This window comes from Mobula birostris, chromosome 2 (genome assembly GCF_030028105.1).
Source record: "Mobula birostris isolate sMobBir1 chromosome 2, sMobBir1.hap1, whole genome shotgun sequence".
NCBI classification, from domain to species: domain Eukaryota; kingdom Metazoa; phylum Chordata; class Chondrichthyes; order Myliobatiformes; family Myliobatidae; genus Mobula; species Mobula birostris.
Window position 1 is genome coordinate 137,025,182 of NC_092371.1, and position 18,738 is coordinate 137,043,919.

The 18,738-nt window shown below is 49.1% G+C and overlaps 2 protein-coding genes across 3 annotated transcripts in view; both read left to right on the plus strand.

Moving 5' to 3' along the window:
• The window catches only part of LOC140210938 (kinesin light chain 2-like), a 47,885-nt gene extending 37,262 nt beyond the window's left edge, over positions 1-10,623 (plus strand). The window contains exon 11 of the mRNA XM_072280219.1: positions 10,572-10,623. Coding sequence (XP_072136320.1) covers positions 10,572-10,623 — 52 coding nt within the window. The remainder of the gene's footprint in view (positions 1-10,571) is intronic.
• A 39-nt stretch (positions 10,624-10,662) lies between these two features.
• The window catches only part of gtpbp2b (GTP binding protein 2b), a 30,609-nt gene continuing 22,533 nt past the window's right edge, over positions 10,663-18,738 (plus strand). Inside the window, exon 1 of one of the 2 annotated variants that reach the window (XM_072249138.1) lies at positions 10,663-11,059. In XM_072249138.1, the coding sequence (XP_072105239.1) occupies positions 10,736-11,059 (324 nt within the window). In that variant the 5' untranslated portion in view covers positions 10,663-10,735. The remainder of the gene's footprint in view (positions 11,060-18,738) is intronic. The other variant, XM_072249144.1, reaches the window with a different exon arrangement.

Sequence of the window (18,738 nt, forward strand, 5' to 3'; positions counted from 1 at the left end):
TCCCCAGGACCTGACAAGGTGTTCCCTCAGACCCTGCGAGAGGCAAGTGCAGAATTTGCTGGGGCCCGAGCAGATATTAAAATCATCCTTAGCAACAGGTGAAGTACCGGCGGATTGTAGGATAGCAAATGTTGTTCCACTGCTTAAGAAAGGCTCTAAAAAATAAACTAGGAAATTATAGGCTGATAGGCCTGACATCAATAGTGGGAAGGTTATTGGAAGGTATTCTAAAGGACCAGATATATGAGTATTTAGATAGACAGGGACTGATCAAGGAATGTCAGCAAGGCTTTGTGTGAGGTAGGTTGTGTCCAACCAATATTATGGAGTTTTTCAAGGAAGTTACCAGGAGAGTTTATGAAGGCAAGGCAGTGGATGTACATAAAGTAGCAATGTCTTTACCAAGATCGCTCAGCATTCAAGATGAGGTAGTAAGTTGGATAAGACATTGGCTTTATGGGAGAAGCCAGAGAGTGGTAGTATATGATTGCCTCTCTGATTGGAGGCCTGTGACTAGTGGAGTGCTGCAGGGACTGATGCTTGGTCTGTTTGTCATCTATTTCAATAATCTGGTTGATAATGTGGTTAAGCATATTTGTGGATGACACCAAGATTGGGGGTGTAGTGGACAATGAGGAAGGCTATCATGGCTTGCAGCAGGGTCTGGGCCAGCTGGAAAAATGGCAGATGAAATTTAACACAGACAAATGCGAGGTCTTGCATTTTGGTAGGACCAACTAGCATTTCTCTTCCTCAGTGAACAGTAGGACACTGAGGAGCATGGTAGAACAAAGAGATCTGGGAATACAGGTCCATAATTCATTGAAAGTGGTGTCACATGTACAGTGGAAGTTTGTGAACTTTGTCAAATTCTCTCTACTTCTGCTTAAATATGACTAAAATGTGATCAAATCTTCATGTCCTAAAACTAGATAAAGAGAGCCCATTTAAATAAGTCAAAAATTATACTTGTTCATTTATTTATTGAGAAAAATGATCCAATACTAAAAGTATATGAACCTTTGCTTTCAGTAACTGGTGTGACCCCCTGTACAGCAATAATTTCAATCAAACATTTCTGGTAACCATTGATCAATTGTGCACATCAGCCTGGAGGAATTTTAGGCCATTCCTCCTTACAAAACTGCTTCAACTCTGGGATATTGGTGGGCTTCCTTGTATGAACTGGTTGCTTCAGGTCCTTCCACAACATTTCTGTAGGATAATGGTCAGGATTTTGACTTGTCCATTCCAAAACACGAATGTTCTTCTTCTTAGACCATTCTATTGTTGATTTACCCTTGTCTTTCAGATCTTCTTGTTGCATTATCCAATTTCTATTAAGCTTCAAGTGACAACTGCTACCCTGACATTCTCCTATAAAATGTCTTGATACAATTTTGAATTCATTGTTCCCTCAATGATTGCAAGCTGTCCAGGCCCTGGTCAGCAAAGCAGCTTCAAAGTATGATGCTCCTTCCACCATGCTTCACAGTTAGAATGAGGTTTTGGTGTTGATTTGCAGTGCCCTTTTTCCTCCAAATATTGCCATGTGCATTTCTGCCAAAAAGCTCAACTTTTGTCTCACCTGTCCACAGAATATTTTCCTGGAAGAGCTGTACAACATCCAGGTGGCCTTTTGCAGACTTGAATCATGCAGCAATGTTTTTTATCTGGAGAGCAGTGGTTTCCTCCATGGTGTCCTTCTAGGAGCACCATTCTTGTTTTATTTTTCTTATAGTGGACGCATGAACAGTTCTAGAGATTTCTGCAGGTGTTTTGCTGTTACCATTAAGTTCTTTTCACCTTCTTCAGCATTACACATTGTGCTCTTGGTATAATCTTTTGCAGGATGCCCACTCCTTGGGAGAGTAGCAAGAGTACTGAGTTTCCTCCACTTGTAGACAGTGTCTCTTACTGTGGACTGATGAACTCTCAGGTCTTCAGAAATACTTTTGTAACCCTTTCCAGCTTGATGCATCTCTACAATTCTTATAAAGTCCTCTGAAAGTTGTTTCGATGTTGGCGTAGTGCACATAAACAAATCTTTCTTGAGAAGAGCAGGCTCTGTCAGCAACCTGACTTTGTGTGTGTGTGTTTTATAGGGCAGGGCACCTCCACAACCCACACCTCCAATCTCATCTCATTGATTAGAATGCCTGACTCCAAATCGCTTTTGGAGAAGGCATTATCCCAGAGGTTCACATACTTTTTCCAACAAATACATGTAATATTGGGTTATTTTTCTCAATAAATAAATGAACAAGTATGTTTTTGTGTTATTTATTTAATTGGGTTCTGTTTATCTAGTTCTAGTAAGGAGATCTGATCACATTTTAGGTCAGATTTATACAGAAAATTCTACAGGGTTCACAAACTTTCTAGCACCACTAGATTGAATTGACTTTATTTCTCATATCCTTCATATACATAAGTAAAAATCTTTATGTCTCCATCTAAATGTGCAATTTATGGTAATTTGTAATAAATAGTATGTACAACAGGACAGTCAATGTAACACAGAAATACAATTGTATCTGCATGAATTAATCAGTCTGATGGCCTGGTGGAAGAAGCTGTTCCAGAGCCTGTTGGTCTTGGCTTTTATGCTGTGGTACCGTTTCCCGGATGGTAGCAGCTGGAACAGTTTGTGATTAGGGTGCTCTCAAAGCATTGGGTCATAAACAAAGCTTTAGGCACATTGGCCTTTATAAATCAAAGTATTGAGTACAGGACTCACACAAAATGCTGGAGGAACACACCAGGCCAGACAGCATGTATGGAAAAGCGTAAACAGTTGACATTTTGTGCTGAGACCCTTCATCAGGACTAGAAAAAAAGGTAAGAAGTAAAGAGTAAGACTCTGGGGGGAGGGGATGAAGAAGTACAAGGTGATAGGTGAAACCGGAGACGGGAAGGGTGAAGTAAAGAGCTGGGAAGTTCATTGGCGAAAGGCTGGAGGAGGGGGTAAAAGGCTACGGAAGAAAAAGAAGGGGAGGAGCATCAGAGGAAGGTGATGGACAGGTAATAGATAAGGTGTGAGAGGGAAATGGGAATGGGGAATGATGAAGGGAAGGGGGCCAATTACCAGAAGTTCGAGCAATCAATGTTCATGCCATCAGGTTGGAGGCTACTCAGGCGGAATATAAGGTGTTTCTCCAACCTGAATGTGACCTCATCGCAATAGTAGAGGAGGCCATGGACTGATATGTTGGAATGGGAATGAGCAGTGGAATTGAAATGGATGGCCACCGGGAGATCCCATTTTTTTCTGGTGGACGGATTGCAGGTGCTTGCTGAAGTGGTCTCCCAATCTCACCAATATACAGGAGGCCACACTGGGAGCACCGGATACAATAGATAACCCCAACAGACTCACAGGTGAAGTGTCGCCTCACCTGGAAAAACTTTTTGGGGCCCTGAATGTTAGTGAGGGAGGTGGTGTAGGGGAAGATGCAGCACTTGTTCCACTTGCAAGGATAAATACCAGGAGGGAGATCAGTGGGGAGGGATGAATGGCCAAGGGGTTGCCTGCGGATCGATCCCTGTGGAAAGCAGAAGGGGTGGGGGGAGATGTGCTTGGTGGTGGGATTCTGTTGGAGATAGCAGAAGTTACGGAGAAATATGTGCTGTCCAGGGACAGGAAGAACCCTATCCCTGGTGAATGGGGTGAAGGCAGATATGCATGAAATGGAAGTGTTGTGGGTGAGGGCAGCATTGATGGTGGAGGAAGAGAAGCCTCTTTCTTTGAAAAAGGACATCTCATTAGCTGTGGAATGAAAAGCCTCATCCTGAGCAGATGCAGCCAAGGTGGAGGAACTGAGAGAAGTGGATCACATTTTTACAAGTAACAGGGTGGGAAGAGGTATAGTCCAAGTAGCTGTGAGAATCAGTGAGTTTATAAAAGTTATCAGTAGATAGGCTGTCTCTAGAGATACAGACAGATCGAGAATGGAAAGGAAGGTGTCAGAAATAAGACCATATATATAGGAGCAGAATCAGGCCATTCGGCCCATTGAGTCTGCTCTGCCATTCAGTCATGGGCTAATCTAATTCTTCCAGTCATCCCCACTCCTCTGCCTTCTCACCATTCCCTTTGATGCCCTGGTTAATCAAAAACTTACCTATCTCTGCCTTAAGTACACGCAATGAGTTGGTCTCCACAAGCACTTGTGGCAACAAATTCCACAAATTTACCACCCTCTGACTGAAGTAATTTCTCTGCATCTCTGTACTAAATGGACATCCTTCAATCCTGAAGTCGTGCCCTCTTGTCCTAGAATCCCCTACCATGGAAAATAACTGCCATATCTAATCTGTTCAGGCGTTTTAACATTCAGAATGTTTCTATGAGATCCCACCCCCCCCATTCTCCTGAACTCCAGGGAATACACCCCAAGGGCTGCCAGACGCTCCTCATACGGTAACCCTTTCATTCCTGGAATCTCATGAATCTTCCATGAACCTTCTCCAATGTCAGTATACCCTTTCTAAAATAAGGAGCCCAAAACTGCACACTCCAAATGTGGTCTCACGAGTGCATTATAGAGCCTCAATATTACATCTCTGCTCTTATAGTCTATATCGCTAGAAGTGAATGCCAACATTACATTCACCTTCTTCACTACTGACTCAGCCTGGAGGTTAACCTTTAGGGTATCCTGCACAAGGACTCCCAAGTCCCTTTGCCTCTCTGCATTTTGAATTCTCTCCCCCATCTAAATAATAGTCTGCCCGTTTATTTCTTCCACCAAAGTGCATGACCATACACTTTACAACATTGTATTTTATTTCCCACTTCTTTTCCCATTCCCTTAAACTATCTAAGTCTTTCTGCAGGATCTCTGTTTCCTCAATACTACCTGCTCCTCCATTTATCTTTGTATCATCAGCAAATTTAGTCACAAATCCATCAATCCCATAGACCAAACCATTGATGTACATTGTAAAACGCAGCAGTCCCAGCACTGACTCCTCTGGAATTCCACTGGTAACTCCATCGGATCCCTTTATTCCCACTCTCTGTTTTCTGCTGATCAGCCAATGCTCCACTCAGGCTAGTAACATCCCTGTAATTCCATGGGCTCTTACCTTGCTAAGCAGTCTCATGTGTGGCACCTTGTCAAAGGCCTACTGAAAATCCAAATACACCACATCCACTGCATCTCCTTTGTCTACCCTGCTTGAAAATTGCAGTAGGTTAATCAGGCAGGATTTCCCTTTCAGGAAGCTATGCTGGCTTTGGCCTATCTTGTCATGTGCCTCCAGGTACTCCATAATCTCATCCCTAACAATTGATTCCAATAACTTTTCAACCACTGATGTCAGGCTAACAGGTCTATAGTTTCCTTTCTGCTGCCCCCCACCCTTCTTAAATAGCGGAGTAACATTTGCAATTTTCCAGTCATCTGGTATAACGCTAGAATCAATCAATTCTTGAAAGGCGCAACAAACAAAAAATGCTGCTGGAACACAGCAGGCCAGGCAGCATCTATAGGAAGAGGTACAGTCGATGTTTTGGGTCGAGACCCTTCGTCAGGACTAACGGAAAAAAGAGATAGTAAGAGATTTGAAAGTGGGAGGGGGAGAGGGAGACCCAAGATGATAGGAGAAGACAGGAGGGGAAGTTGATTGGCAAAAGGGATACAAGGCTGGAGAAGGGAGTGTATCACAGGACGGGGGCCTTGGAAGAAAGAAAATAGGGAGGGGAGCACCAGAGGGCGATGGAGAACAGGAAAGGAGTTAAAATGTGTGGCCACTGGAAGAACCTGTTTCCTCTGGCGGACAGAGCGTAGGTGTTCAGCGAAGTGGTCTCCCAACCTGCGTTGGGTCTCACCAATATATAGAAGGCCAAACCGGGAGCACCAAACACAGTATGTCACCCCAGCCAACTCACAGGTGAAGTGTCACCTCACCTGGAAGGACTGTCTGGGGCCCTGAATGGTGGTAAGGGAGGAAGTGTAAGGACATGTGTAGCACTTGTTCCGCTTACAAGGATATGTGCCGGGAGGGAGATCGGAGGGAAGAGATGGGGGGGGGGGGGGTGGGACGAATGGATAAGGGAGTCGCTTAGGGAGTTAATTCCATATCCTATTCCCATTCTGATATGTCAATCCATGACCTCCTCTACTGTCGAGATGAAGCCACACTCAGGCTGAAGGAACAACACCTTATATTCGCCCTCCCCCTCCCACTTTCAAATCTCTTACTATCTCTTTTTTCCAATAGCCCTTACGAAGGGTCTCAAACCGAAACGTCGACTGTACTTCTTCCTATAGATGCTGCCTAGCCTGCTGCATTCCACCAGCATTTTGTGTGTGTTGCTTGAATTTCAAGCATCTGCAGATTTTCTCATGTTTGTGTTTTTAAATTCTTGAAAGGTCATTGTTAATGTCTCCACAATCTCTCCAGCTACTTCCTTCAGAACCCCAGGGTGCATTCCATCAGGTCCAGAAGATTTATCCACCCTCAGATCATTAAGATTCCTGAGCACCTCCTCAGTCATAATTTTCACTGCACATACTTCACTTCCCTGACACTCCTGAATGTCCGGTATACTGCAGATGTCTTCCACTGTGAAGACTGATGCAAAATACGCATGCAGTTCCTCTGCCATCTCTGTGTTTCTCATTACAATATCTGCAGTGTCATTTTCTATTAGTCCTCTATCCATCCTCAACTCTCTTTATATACTTAAACTCCCTTTATATACTTAAAAAAGCTTTTAGTATCTTCTTTGATATTAGTTGCCAGCTTCCTTTCATAATTCATCTTTTCCTTCCTAATGACCTTCTTTCTTTCCTTTTGCAAGTTTTTAAAAGCTTCCCAATCCTCTATCTTCCCAATAGCTTTGGTGTCCTTGTATGCCCTCTCTTTTGCTTTTACTTTGGCTCTGACTTCACTCGTCAGCCTCGGTAGTGTCCTTCTTCCATTCAAAAATTTCTTCTTATTTGGAATTTATCTGTCTTGCACTTCCCTCATTTTTCACAGAAACTCCAACCATTGCTGCTCTGCTGTCCTTCCTACTTGTGTCCCTTTCCAGTCAACTTTGGCCAGTTCCCCTCTCATGCCATTGTAATTTCCTTTATTACACTGAAATACTGACACATTGAAATTTAGTTTCTCCTCAAATTTCAAAATGAACTCGATCATATTGTGGTCACTGATCCCAAAGGGTTCCTTCACCTTAGGCTCTCTTATCACCTCCGGATCATTGCACAACACCCAATCCAGCACAGCTGATCCCCTGGTGGGCTCAACAACAAGCTGTTCTAAAAAGCCATCCTTTAGACATTCTACAAATTCTCTCTCTTGAGGTCCAGTACTGGCCTGGTTTTCCCAATCCACTTCCATGTTAAAATCCCCAATGATTATCATGATATTGCCCTTCTGACACACCTTTTCTATCTCCTGCTGTAATTTGTAATCCACATCTCGGCTGCTGTTTGTTGGTCGAATGGACTAGGCAAATTTGAAAGCAGGTTGGAAGTTGGAGACAAAGTTGATGAAGTCAACAAGCTCGGCTTGGGTGGAGAAAGCAGCACCAATGCAGTGCTTGATGTAGCGTAGGAAAAGTTGGGGAGTGATAAACTGTGTAGGCTTGGAACAAAAAGACAGCCATTGCTGGGACCCATGCGGGTGCCCATGGCTACACCTTTGGTTTCAAGGAATTGGGAGAAGAAACTGTTGGGAGTGAAGGCCAGTTCCACCAAATGGAGGAGAATGGTGGTAGAGGGGAACAGGTTGGGTCTGCTGTCTAGAAAGAAGCAGTTTTAAGGCCCTCCTGATGGGGGATGGAGGTGTATATGGGATCCCTCCACTGAGCACATAATTCTCCGTAGCTTCAGTCTTCTCCACCAAGGACATCTACACCTTCCTTGTATGCCCTCTCTTTTGCTTTCCACAGGGATCACTCCCCATGTGACTTCCTTGTCCATTCGTCCTTCCCCACTGATCTCCCTCCTCGTATTTATCCTTGCAAACAGAACAAATGCCACACCTGCCCCTACATCTCCTTCCTCACTACCATTCAGGCCTCAAACAGTCTTTCCAGGTGAGTCTGTTGCATTCATCTACTGTATCTGGTGCTCTCGGTGTGGCCTCCTGTATATCAGTTAGACCCGCAGTAGATTGGGAGACCACTTCGCTGAGTACCTATGCCTCCCATTTCCCGCATTCACTTTATCTACCTTCCCATCAACTCCCTCTGCTACTTCTCCTCCTTCCCTTTCTTCCATGGTCTTCTCTCCTATCCTATCAGATTTCCCCTTTCCAGCCCTTTATCTCTTTCACCAATCAACTTCCCAGCTCTTTACTTCACCGCTCCTGGTTTCACCTATCACCTAACAACTTGTACTTCTTCATCCCCTCCCCCCACCTTCTTACTCTGACTCATCTTTTTTTGCAGTCCAGGTGAAGGGTCTCGGCCTGAAAAGACAAGTGTTTACTCTTTTCCATAGGTGTTGCCCAGTCTGATGAGTTCCTCCAGCATTTTGTGTGTTGCTTTGATTTCCAGCATCAGCAGATTTTCTCTTGTTTGTGGAGTGTAGGAAATGGGATGTTATGTTGAAGTTGTATAAGGCCTAATTTGGAGTATTGCATGCAGTTTTGGTCACCTACCTACAGGAAAGATGTAAATAAGGTTGAAAGAGTGCAGAGAAAATTTGCAAGGATGTTGCTGTGTCTGGAGGACATGAGTTATATGGAAAGACTGAATAAATTAGGACTTTATTCCTTGGGAGGAGATTTGATAGTGATATACAAAATTATGAGGGGTATAGGAAGGGTGAATGCAAGTAGGCTTTTCCTCTGAGGTTGGGTGGGACAACAACTGGAGTTCATAGGTTAAGGTTGAAAGGTGAAAAATTTAAGGGGAACAAGCTGCCAGCACAAATGGTGCATGCAAGCTCGATTTCAATGTTTAAGAGAAGTTTGGATAGGTCCATGAATGGTAGGGGTATGGAGGGATGTGGTCCCAGTGTAATTTGATGGGAGTAGACAGTTTAAATGGCTTGGCATGGACTAGATGGGCCCTTGTTCAAAAGTCTGATGGATGAGGGGTAGTAACGTTCCTAAATCTGGTGGTGCAAGTCCTAAGGCTCTTGTACCTTTTCCCAAATGGCAGCAGTGAAAAGAAAGCATGTCCTGGGGGGGTGGGAGTCTCTGATGATGGATCATCCTGCAAAAGCACTTCATGTAGACGTTGTCAATGGTTGGGATGGCTTTACCTGTGATGGACTGAGACATATCCGATGATTTTCTGATCAAGGGCACTGGTGTTTCCATACCAGGCTGTGATGCAGCCAGTCAATATACTCTCCACTACACATCTAGAGGAGTTTATCAAAGCTTTAGATGTCATGCCAAGTCTCCGCAACCCCCTCAGGTGCTGCCATGCTTTCTTTGTAGTTGCAGGACAGGTCCTCTGAAATAACACCTATGAATTTAAGTTACTAACCCTCTCCACCTCTGATCCTCCAATGAAGGCCGGCTCATGGATCTCTGGTTTCCTTCTCCTGACGTCTATAATCAGTTCATTGGTTCTGCTGACATTGAGTGAGAGGTTGTTGTTGTGGCACCACTCAGCTAGATTTTCAATCTCCCTCCTGTATGCTGATTCATCGTTTGATTTGGCCTACAGTAGTGGTGTCATCAGCAAGCAATCCCACACTATCAAACCTCTCCTTCGGACTCAAGCCCTCCAGACCTAGCAACGTCATTGTGAGTCTTTACTGCATTCTTTCTAGTTTAATCACGTTCTTTCTGTGGCTGAGAGGACAAAACTGAACACAATACCCCAGGTGTGGTCTCACCAACAACTCGTACAGTTCTAACGTGATGTCCCAACACTTCTACTCAATTCTCTTTTTGATGAAGGCATTCATGCCAACACGTTTTTCACCACCCTGCCAAACTGTATATCCACTTTCAGAGAACGATGTCTGTCTCTGTTCTGCAACCTCCACTGTTCTACCCCTCTTCTGTTCTGCAATATCTACCGTCCTACCTAATCTTTTGGTCACCCTTTCAAAAAAATTCAGTCAAATTTGTGAGGCACTATTTCCCCACACACAAATACAAGCTGACCATCCCTAATCAGTCCTTACCTTTCCAGATTCGATTAGATCCCAAGACCATAATACACAGGAGTAGAATTAGGCCATATATCCTCAGCATGTACCATTCTCTCCCCAGTTACCCTCTTGTTCATAACATGTCAATAGAATCTTTTAGAACACTTCACCTCCTCTTTGCTTTCCTCATACCCTTCTCATCCAAATCCCAGCCCCGCTCCTGCCCGCCTTGGACTACCATCATCACCGAACCCCTCTCCACGTACAGATCCGTTTCATTGACGAATGGATTCTGCTCCATGGTTACTCAGTTGAAGAATTAGAGCTTCTGGTCCCTGCCTTGATATATCCCGCTAGAATCTAGAAGGGTTCAATCATCAAAGGGAAGTTGTTCTCACCGAGATAAACTACATCCCCGAAGGGAATTACAGCACTGTCCACCTCTAACCCGATGTAATCACAAGCATTGGCAATAAGCGTTCTTTAACCGCCGCACAGATATATTGTCAATCGCCGAAGGCGGAGGTGGCGGCGCAGGCGCACTAAGTAGTGTTATGTCGGAGACTGCGCATGCTCATTACGATTTGGGGAAGCGGTGGCGCAGGCGCAGTGCAAGTCATCGGACGACGGTTGGTGTTTGAGTGGTCCCCGGGCTTGTTGCCATGGAGCCGCTGATGAGCGAGTTGTTTGGGGGTGTCCCAAGCCCTGGGACAGGGGCGGGGAGCGCTGGGAACTCGGGCCGCGGCTCCAGCTCCAGCCGTGCCTCGGCTCCGGCCCGGGGTGCATCCGGACGCGGCTCCGGACCTGGCCCTGCGCGACTTACCTGCGGACGCGGGACCCCCTCTACTCCGGCCCCGGGCTCCGGCGCGACCCCCGCGTCCGGACCGCCTCAAAAGAACAAGGGCAGTACGGCGTCCAAACCCGGGCACAAGAAGCCGAAGAGTCGACCGCGGGGCCGCAATAACCCTCCCTTCCTCCCGCCCGAGGTGAGAAATGGCCGGGGGAGGGGGGATTGTGGAGAAGGAAACGGCAGGGCAGGACAGTGGGGTGACGGCCGGGGCAAGAGGGTTTCGGGGAGAGGGAGGTGTGTCGGCTGGGGCAGGGGGGTTTGAGGAGAGGGAGGGGTGACGGCTGGGGCAGGGGGGTTTGGGGAGAGGGAGGGGTGACGGCTGGGGCAGGGGGGTTTGAGGGAGAGGGAGGGGTGACGGCCGGGGCAAGAGGGTTTCGGGGAGAGGGAGGGGTGACGGCTGGGGCAGGGGGGTTTGAGGAGAGGGAGGGGTGACGGCTGGGGCAGGGGGGTTTGGGGAGAGGGAGGGGTGACGGCTGGGGCAGGGGGGTTTGAGGGAGAGGGAGGTGTGTCGGCTGGGGCAGGGGGGTTTGGGGAGAGGGAGGGGTGACGGCTGGGGCAGGGGGGTTTGGGGAGAGGGAGGGGTGACGGCTGGGGCAGGGGGGTTTGAGGGAGAGAGAGGGGTGACGGCTGGGGCAGGGGGGGTTGAGGGAGAGGGAGGGGTGACGGCTGGGGCAGGGGGGTTTGGGGAGAGAGAGGGGTAACGGCTGGGGCAGGGGGGTTTGAGGGAGAGGGAGGTGTGTCGGCTGGGGCAGGGGGGTTTGAGGGAGAGGGAGGGGTGACGGCTGGGGCAGGGGGGTTTGGGGAGAGGGAGGGGTGACGGCTGGGGCAGGGGGGTTTGGGGAGAGAGAGGGGTGACGGCTGGGGCAGGGGGGTTTGAGGGAGAGGGAGGGGTGACGGCTGGGGCAGGGGGGTTTGAGGGAGAGGGAGGGGTGACGGCTGGGGCAGGGGGGTTTGGGGAGAGGGAGGGGTGACGGCTGGGGCAGGGGGGTTTGGGGAGAGAGAGGGGTGACGGCTGGGGCAGGGGGGTTTGGGGAGAGAGAGGGGTGACGGCTGGGGCAGGGGGGGTTGAGGGAGAGGGAGGGGTGACGGCTGGGGCAGGGGGGTTTGGGGAGAGGGAGGGGTGACGGCTGGGGCAGGGGGGTTTGAGGGAGAGGGAGGGGTGACGGCTGGGGCAGGGGGGTTTGGGGAGAGAGAGGGGTGACGGCTGGGGCAGGGGGGTTTGAGGGAGAGGGAGGGGTGACGGCTGGGGCAGGGGGGTTTGGGGAGAGGGAGGGGTGACGGCTGGGGCAGGGGGGTTTGGGGAGAGAGGGGTGACGGCTGGGGCAGGGGGGTTTGAGGGAGAGGGAGGGGTGACGGCTGGGGCAGGGGGGTTTGGGGAGAGAGAGGGGTGACGGCTGGGGCAGGGGGGTTTGGGGAGAGAGAGGGGTGACGGCTGGGGCAGGGGGGTTTGAGGGAGAGGGAGGGGTGGCGGCTGGGGCAGGGGGGTTTGGGGAGAGAGGGGTGACGGCTGGGGCAGGGGGGTTTGAGGGAGAGGGAGGGGTGACGGCTGGGGCAGGGGGGTTTGGGGAGAGAGAGGGGTGACGGCTGGGGCAGGGGGGTTTGAGGGAGAGGGAGGGGTGGCGGCTGGGGCAGGGGGGTTTGAGGAGAGAGGGGTGACGGCTGGGGCAGGGGGGTTTGAGGGAGAGGGAGGGGTGACGGCTGGGGCAAGGGGGTTTGGGTAGAGGGAGGGGTGATGACTGGGGCAGGGGGGTTTGGGGAGAGGGAGGGGTGATGACTGGGGCAGGGTGGTTTGGGGAGAGGGAGGGGTAACGACTGGAGCAACGGGGTTTCATAGTCATAGTCATACTTTATTGATCCCGGAAGAAATTTGTTTTCGTTACAGTTGCATCATAAATAATTAAATAGTAATAAAACCATAAATAGTTAAATGGTAATATGTAAATTACGCCAGGTAATTATGAAATAAGTCCAGGACCAGCCTATTGGCTCAGGGTGTCTGACACTCCAAGGGAGGAGTTGTAAAGTTTGATGGCCACAGGCAGGAATGACTTCCTATGACGCTCTGTGTTGCATCTCGGTGGAATGAGTCTCTGGCTGAATGTACTCCTGTGCCCACCCAGTACATTATGTAGTGGATGGGAGACATTGTCCAAGATGGCATGCAACTTGGACAGCATCCTCTTTTCAGACACCACCGTCAGAGAGTCCAGTTCCATCCCCACAACATCACTGGCCTTACGAATGAGTTTGTTGATTCTGTTGGTGTCTGCCACCCTCAGCCTGCTGCCCCAGCACATAACAGCAAACATGATAGCACTGGCCACCACAGACTCGTAGAACATCCTCAGCATCGTCCGGCAGATGTTAAAGGACCTCAGTCTCCTCAGGAAATAGAGACGGCTCTGACCCTTCTTGTAGACAGCCTCAGTATTCTTTGACCAGTCCAGTTTATTGTCAATTCATATCCCCAGGTATTTGTAATCCTCCACCATGTCCACACTGACCCCCTGGATGGAAACAGGGGTCACCGGTACCTTAGCTCTCCTCAGGTCTACCACCAGCTTCTTAGTCTTTTTCACATTAAGCTGCAGATAATTCTGCTCACACCATGTGACAAAGTTTCCTACCGTAGCCCTGTACTCAGCCTCATCTCCCTTGCTGATGCATCCAACTATAGTAGAGACATCCGAAAACTTCTGAAGATGACAAGACTCTGTGCAGTAGTTGAAGTCCGAGGTGTCAATGGTGAAGAGAAAGGGAGACAAGACAGTCCCCTGTGGAGCCCCAGTGCTGCTGATCACGCTGTCAGACACAGTGTTGCAAGCACACGTACTGTGGCCTGCCAGTCAGGTAATCAAGAATCCATGACAGCAGGAAAGCATCCACCTGCATCGCTGTCAGCTTCTCCCCCAGCAGAGCAGGGCAGATGGTTTTGAACGCACTGGAGAAGTCGAAAAACATGACCTTCATAGTGCTCGCTGGCTTGTCCAGGTGGGCGTAGACACGGTTCAGCAGGTAGACGATAGCATGGTAGTCGGGGCTGGTAGGTGAACTGGAGGGGATCTAAGTGTGGCCTGACCATAGGCCGGAGCAGCTCCAGAACAAGTCTCTCCAGGGTCTTCATGATGTGGGAGGTCAATGCCACCGGCCTGTAGTCATTAAGGCTGCTGGGGCACGGCGTCTTCGGCACAGGGACAAGACAGGATGTCTTCCACAGCACAGGAACCCTCCGGAGCCTCAGGCTCAGGTTGAATACATGGCGAAGTACTCCACATAGCTGAGGGGCACAGGCTTTGAGCACCCTGGTACTGACACCATCCGGTCCTGCAGCCCTGCTTGGGTTGAGACGTTTCAGCTGTCTTCTCACCTGTTCAGCTGTGAAGCCCACCGTGGTGGTTTCGTGTGGGGAAGGGGTATAGTCATGAGAGCAGGGTGGGGGACTGTGAGGAGGGGTAGGAGGGGAGAGTGGAATATGTGTTGGTTGGAGGCCGACAACAGATGACTCGTGGGGGATGGGCAGGGACCACAATGTCAAATCTGTTAAAGAACAGGTTAAGTTCATTGGCCCTGTCCACACTGCCTTCAGCTCCTCTGTTGCTAGTTTGCCGGAACCCAGTTTGGGGGAGATGGAGGGGTGATGGCTGGAGCAGGGGGATTTGGGGGGCATGGAGGGGTTACGGCTGGGGCAGGGGTGGTGGGAGCGGGGTGTGATGTCCAGGCTGAGAGGATAGGAGTACATAAAACAGGACTGGAGTGGATGGTGTCCTGGCCAGAGCACTGAGGAACAAAGTATGTTGTGAAAGCAAAACAAACAGCAGCTAGAATACTTTATAGGAAATTGTTTCTGAGTAAATTCAAAGGCACTGTGTGTAATGGACAGTTGCGGCTGCAGTTCAGTGCTCGTTGCATAAATAATGAAAGTTCTGTTACTTATCTGATTGCATTGTAACCAAAGGAGGAGCCAGAAATTCCAGGATCGTCAATACTTTGGAGGGTCTCACAATAAAAAAGGAGAGTTAGTGCTGAACAGAATGCTGTGCAGATTAGTTTAGGGGAAGCAAAGGAGACATGGAGCCTGGTTATAAGCCTCTGAATTGTAGCAATGATGTAGAACACAATGTAAATAAGGAAAGTAGAGGTGCAAGGAAAGATTGTCCGAAATGAAGGGGACTCCAACAAAAGAGTATCTATTATATGATGGCATTTTAAATTGCTTGAATATGAAAAAGTTCAGTCTGAAATTTGTATTTCAGTATAAGCCATGAATTTATGAAGAGGAAAATAGCTGGGTTTATTTATAAAGCTAATGGCAGGCTGCTACGAAATGAACAGTCACACTTTTATAATCCAGAACACTCGTGGTGGGTGCTGGTTTAGCAGATTTGTGGACTATTGAATTTGGTATGCCCACTCTCTTTATATTCCCTTTTTTTGTTGTTACACAGTATAACAAGTTCCAGGAACTGTGGGAGATGGTGAGGTTCCAGGGACTGTGGGAGACGGGGAGACGGTGAGGTTCCGGGGACTATGGGAGACAGGGAGATGGTGAGCTTCCGGGGACTGCGGGAGACAGGGAGACGGTGAGGTTCCGGGGTCTATGGGAGACGGTGAGGTTCCGGGTACTGTGGGAGATGGGAAACCATGGGGTTCCAGGGACTGCGGGAAACAGGGAGCTCCATGAGGTTCCAGGGACAGTGGGAGACGGGAGATGGTTAGGTTGCAGGGACTGTGGGAGACGGGGAGACGGTGAGGTTCCGGGGACTATGGGAGACAGGGAGATGGTGAGCTTCCGGGGACTGCGGGAGACAGGGAGACGGTGAGGTTCCGGGGACTGTGGGAGATGGGAACCCATGGGGCTCCAGGGACTGCAGGAAACAGGGAGCCCCATGAGGTTCCAGGGACTGAGGGAGACAGTGAGGTTCCAGGGACTATGGGAGACAGGGAGATGGTGAGGTTCCGGGGACTGTGGGAAATGGGAGACGGTGAGGTTCTGGGGACTGCGGGAGACAGGGAGACAGTGAGGTTCCGGGGACTATGGGAGACAAGGAGACGGTGAGGTTGTGGGGACTGTGGGAAACAGGAGACGGTGAGGTTCTGGGGACTGTGGGAGACAGGGAGACGGTGAGTTTCTGGGGACTGTGGGAGACAGGGAGACAGTGAGGTTCCAGGGACTGCGGGAGACAGGGAGACGGTGAGGTTCCGGGGTCTATGGGAGACAAGGAGACGGTGAGGTTGTGGGGACTGTGGGAAACGGGAGACGGTGAGGTTCCGGGGACTGTGGGAGACGGTTAGGTTGCAGGGATTGTGGGAGACAGGGAGACAGTGAGGTTCCGGGGACTATGGGAGACAAGGAGACGGTGAAGTTGTAGGGACTGTGGGAGACAGGGAGACAGTGAGGTTCCGGGGACTATGGGAGACGGTGAGGTTCCAGGGACTATGGGAGACAGGGAGATGGTGAGGTTCCGGGGACTGTGGGAAATGGGAGATGGTGAGGTTCTAGGGACTGTGGGAGACGGGGAGACAGTGAGGTTCCAGGGACTGCGGGAGACAGGGAGATGGTGAGGTTCCGGGGACTATGGGAGACAAGGAGACGGTGAAGTTGTAGGGACTGTGGGAGACAGGGAGACAGTGAGGTTCCGGGGACTATGGGAGACGGTGAGGTTCCAGGGACTATGGGAGACAGGGAGATGGTGAGGTTCTGGGGACTGTGGGAGACGGGGAGACGGTGAGGTTCTGGGGACTGTGGGAGATGGTGAGGTTCTGGGGACTGTGGGAGATGGGGAGACAGTGAGGTTCCGGGGACTGTGGGAGACGGTGAGGTTCTGGGGACTGTGGGAGACGGGAACCCGTGGGGTTCCAGGGACTGCGGGAAACAGGATACGGTGAGGTTTCAGGGACCGTGGGAGTTATGGAAACATGTTCCCTTGAGTCACAAAGTCAGAACAGCAAGAGTGATCCAATCATGGTTTGCTGAGCAAATTATAGCTGGTGTTACATCTAAGGAAAAAGTTAATGAAGTTTCCCACTATCTGTGTTGTTGTTCTTCTTTTCCCCCAATAGCTTCCCTACCACTGATGTTGGAATCACCAACCTGTTGTCACCTGGCTGATAACTGCTACTCCTGAAGAAAGTAATGGGGGGTGAAAGCTTTGGGAGGGATATGGGCAAAGCGTGAGCATGGGGATCTAGCACGTGTACTCTTGTTCAGCTTGAGTGAGATAGGCTAAAGTACCTGTTTCCATGTTGTATGACTCTGCTGTCCCCCAGTCATCTGTGGCAGGAGATGAGGTGAAAATTTCTTTCAGATTCTCAGCAAGCCTCGCCTTTGCCTCCCCCTATAGCCTGCGATGCATCTCTTCAGGCCCCGAAAATTTATCCACCACCGCAATACCAGAGTCAGGTTTATTATCATTGACTTAAATGACGTGAAATGTGTTGCTTTCCGGCAACACTATAGCACAGGGACATCATTATTATGACTTGCAAAATAAATAATACAATCAGGAGGAGCGGTGAGGTAATGTTCATAGCCAGTTTACAAAGCTGTTTATTGATAATTCCTGAATTCCCCAACCATGATGCCCTTCTTCTCTGTGACTACCTCACCATGCTCAGGTTGCCCTTTCTGTCTGGAATTAACCGTTTCAGATTGCTACTGCTTTCTTTGGTGTTCCAGTTTCACCCCTATTGCTCTGCTAACATTTAGTGATTAATGAAGCACTATATCCTCCTTCACTTAGTGATTGTACCCTAAACACCATCACACTGTTATCTACCTTCCCCACCTTGTTAAATTAAAACACACTTGTTTTCCCAGTTGTGATGAATTATCCTGAATCTGAATTATTGATTCTGTTTCTCTCTATGGGTGCAACTTGTTTGCAACATGATGTCTTACTTTAGCTCTCTATCATCAACAATTGACCCCCTCCCCCCGCATCCCAGGCTGACATTTTGTGCGATTGCTTCTAGCTTCAGAGTGTTAAACTGTTATGAGATGTCCCTGCTACCTGCCCAAGTAATTGGGGGCAATTCGGCAAGTGAGCCGGTGTTTGAACGGGCTCTGGCAGGAAGGGCCAGCGCTGCCATAGTCTGCCTAGATTTACTGGTCCCACCCTGCGAGGTAGTAGTGCTGCTGATGTTAATCACGTAGATCGCCACTGGCCCATTCGAATCTCCAGGTGTGAGGATGCTGGGAATGAGTCACAGCACTTTAAATCCTCAACATCTTGGTCTCCAGGATGGTTGGAGTCAGTTGTTCAAAGGCAGCTTCATGTGGGCACCAGACTTCCAGTGGAATGATTAGTTTGCTGGGTTATGAACCTGGGAATTAACGTGTAGACTGAATTGATGGCAGCGACTCAAACCTTTCACACAAGGGGTATTTTTAAGGTTCACTCTGTTCATGCAGGAAGAATGTAACTGCCCTCTGGCTATTGTGTCTGCAATTATCAGCCATTGCTCTGCTGTTGCCTGCTTCTTCATTCTCTTCCCCTGATGTTTGCCACAGAGAGAATGGCATCAGTAACCCAGCAGTGCTCTGTTTGCTAGTTTAAAACAGTTCTCACCAAGTCTCTGCAATGAATGTCATGCCCAGCTCTGTACCTGTGTTATGTTGGGAAAGCTCTGGCTCATGGGTGAACTTCAAATTCAACTTCAAGTTTAATTGTCATTCAGCCATACATGAAGATTCATGAAATGAAACAGCATTACTTCAGGGCCAAAGTGCCAAAAACACAGTAATTCCTTTGAATATTCTACAGTAAGCCTTTAAATTTACACACTCATAAAGAATCAAGTCCCAGTCTTGACTGT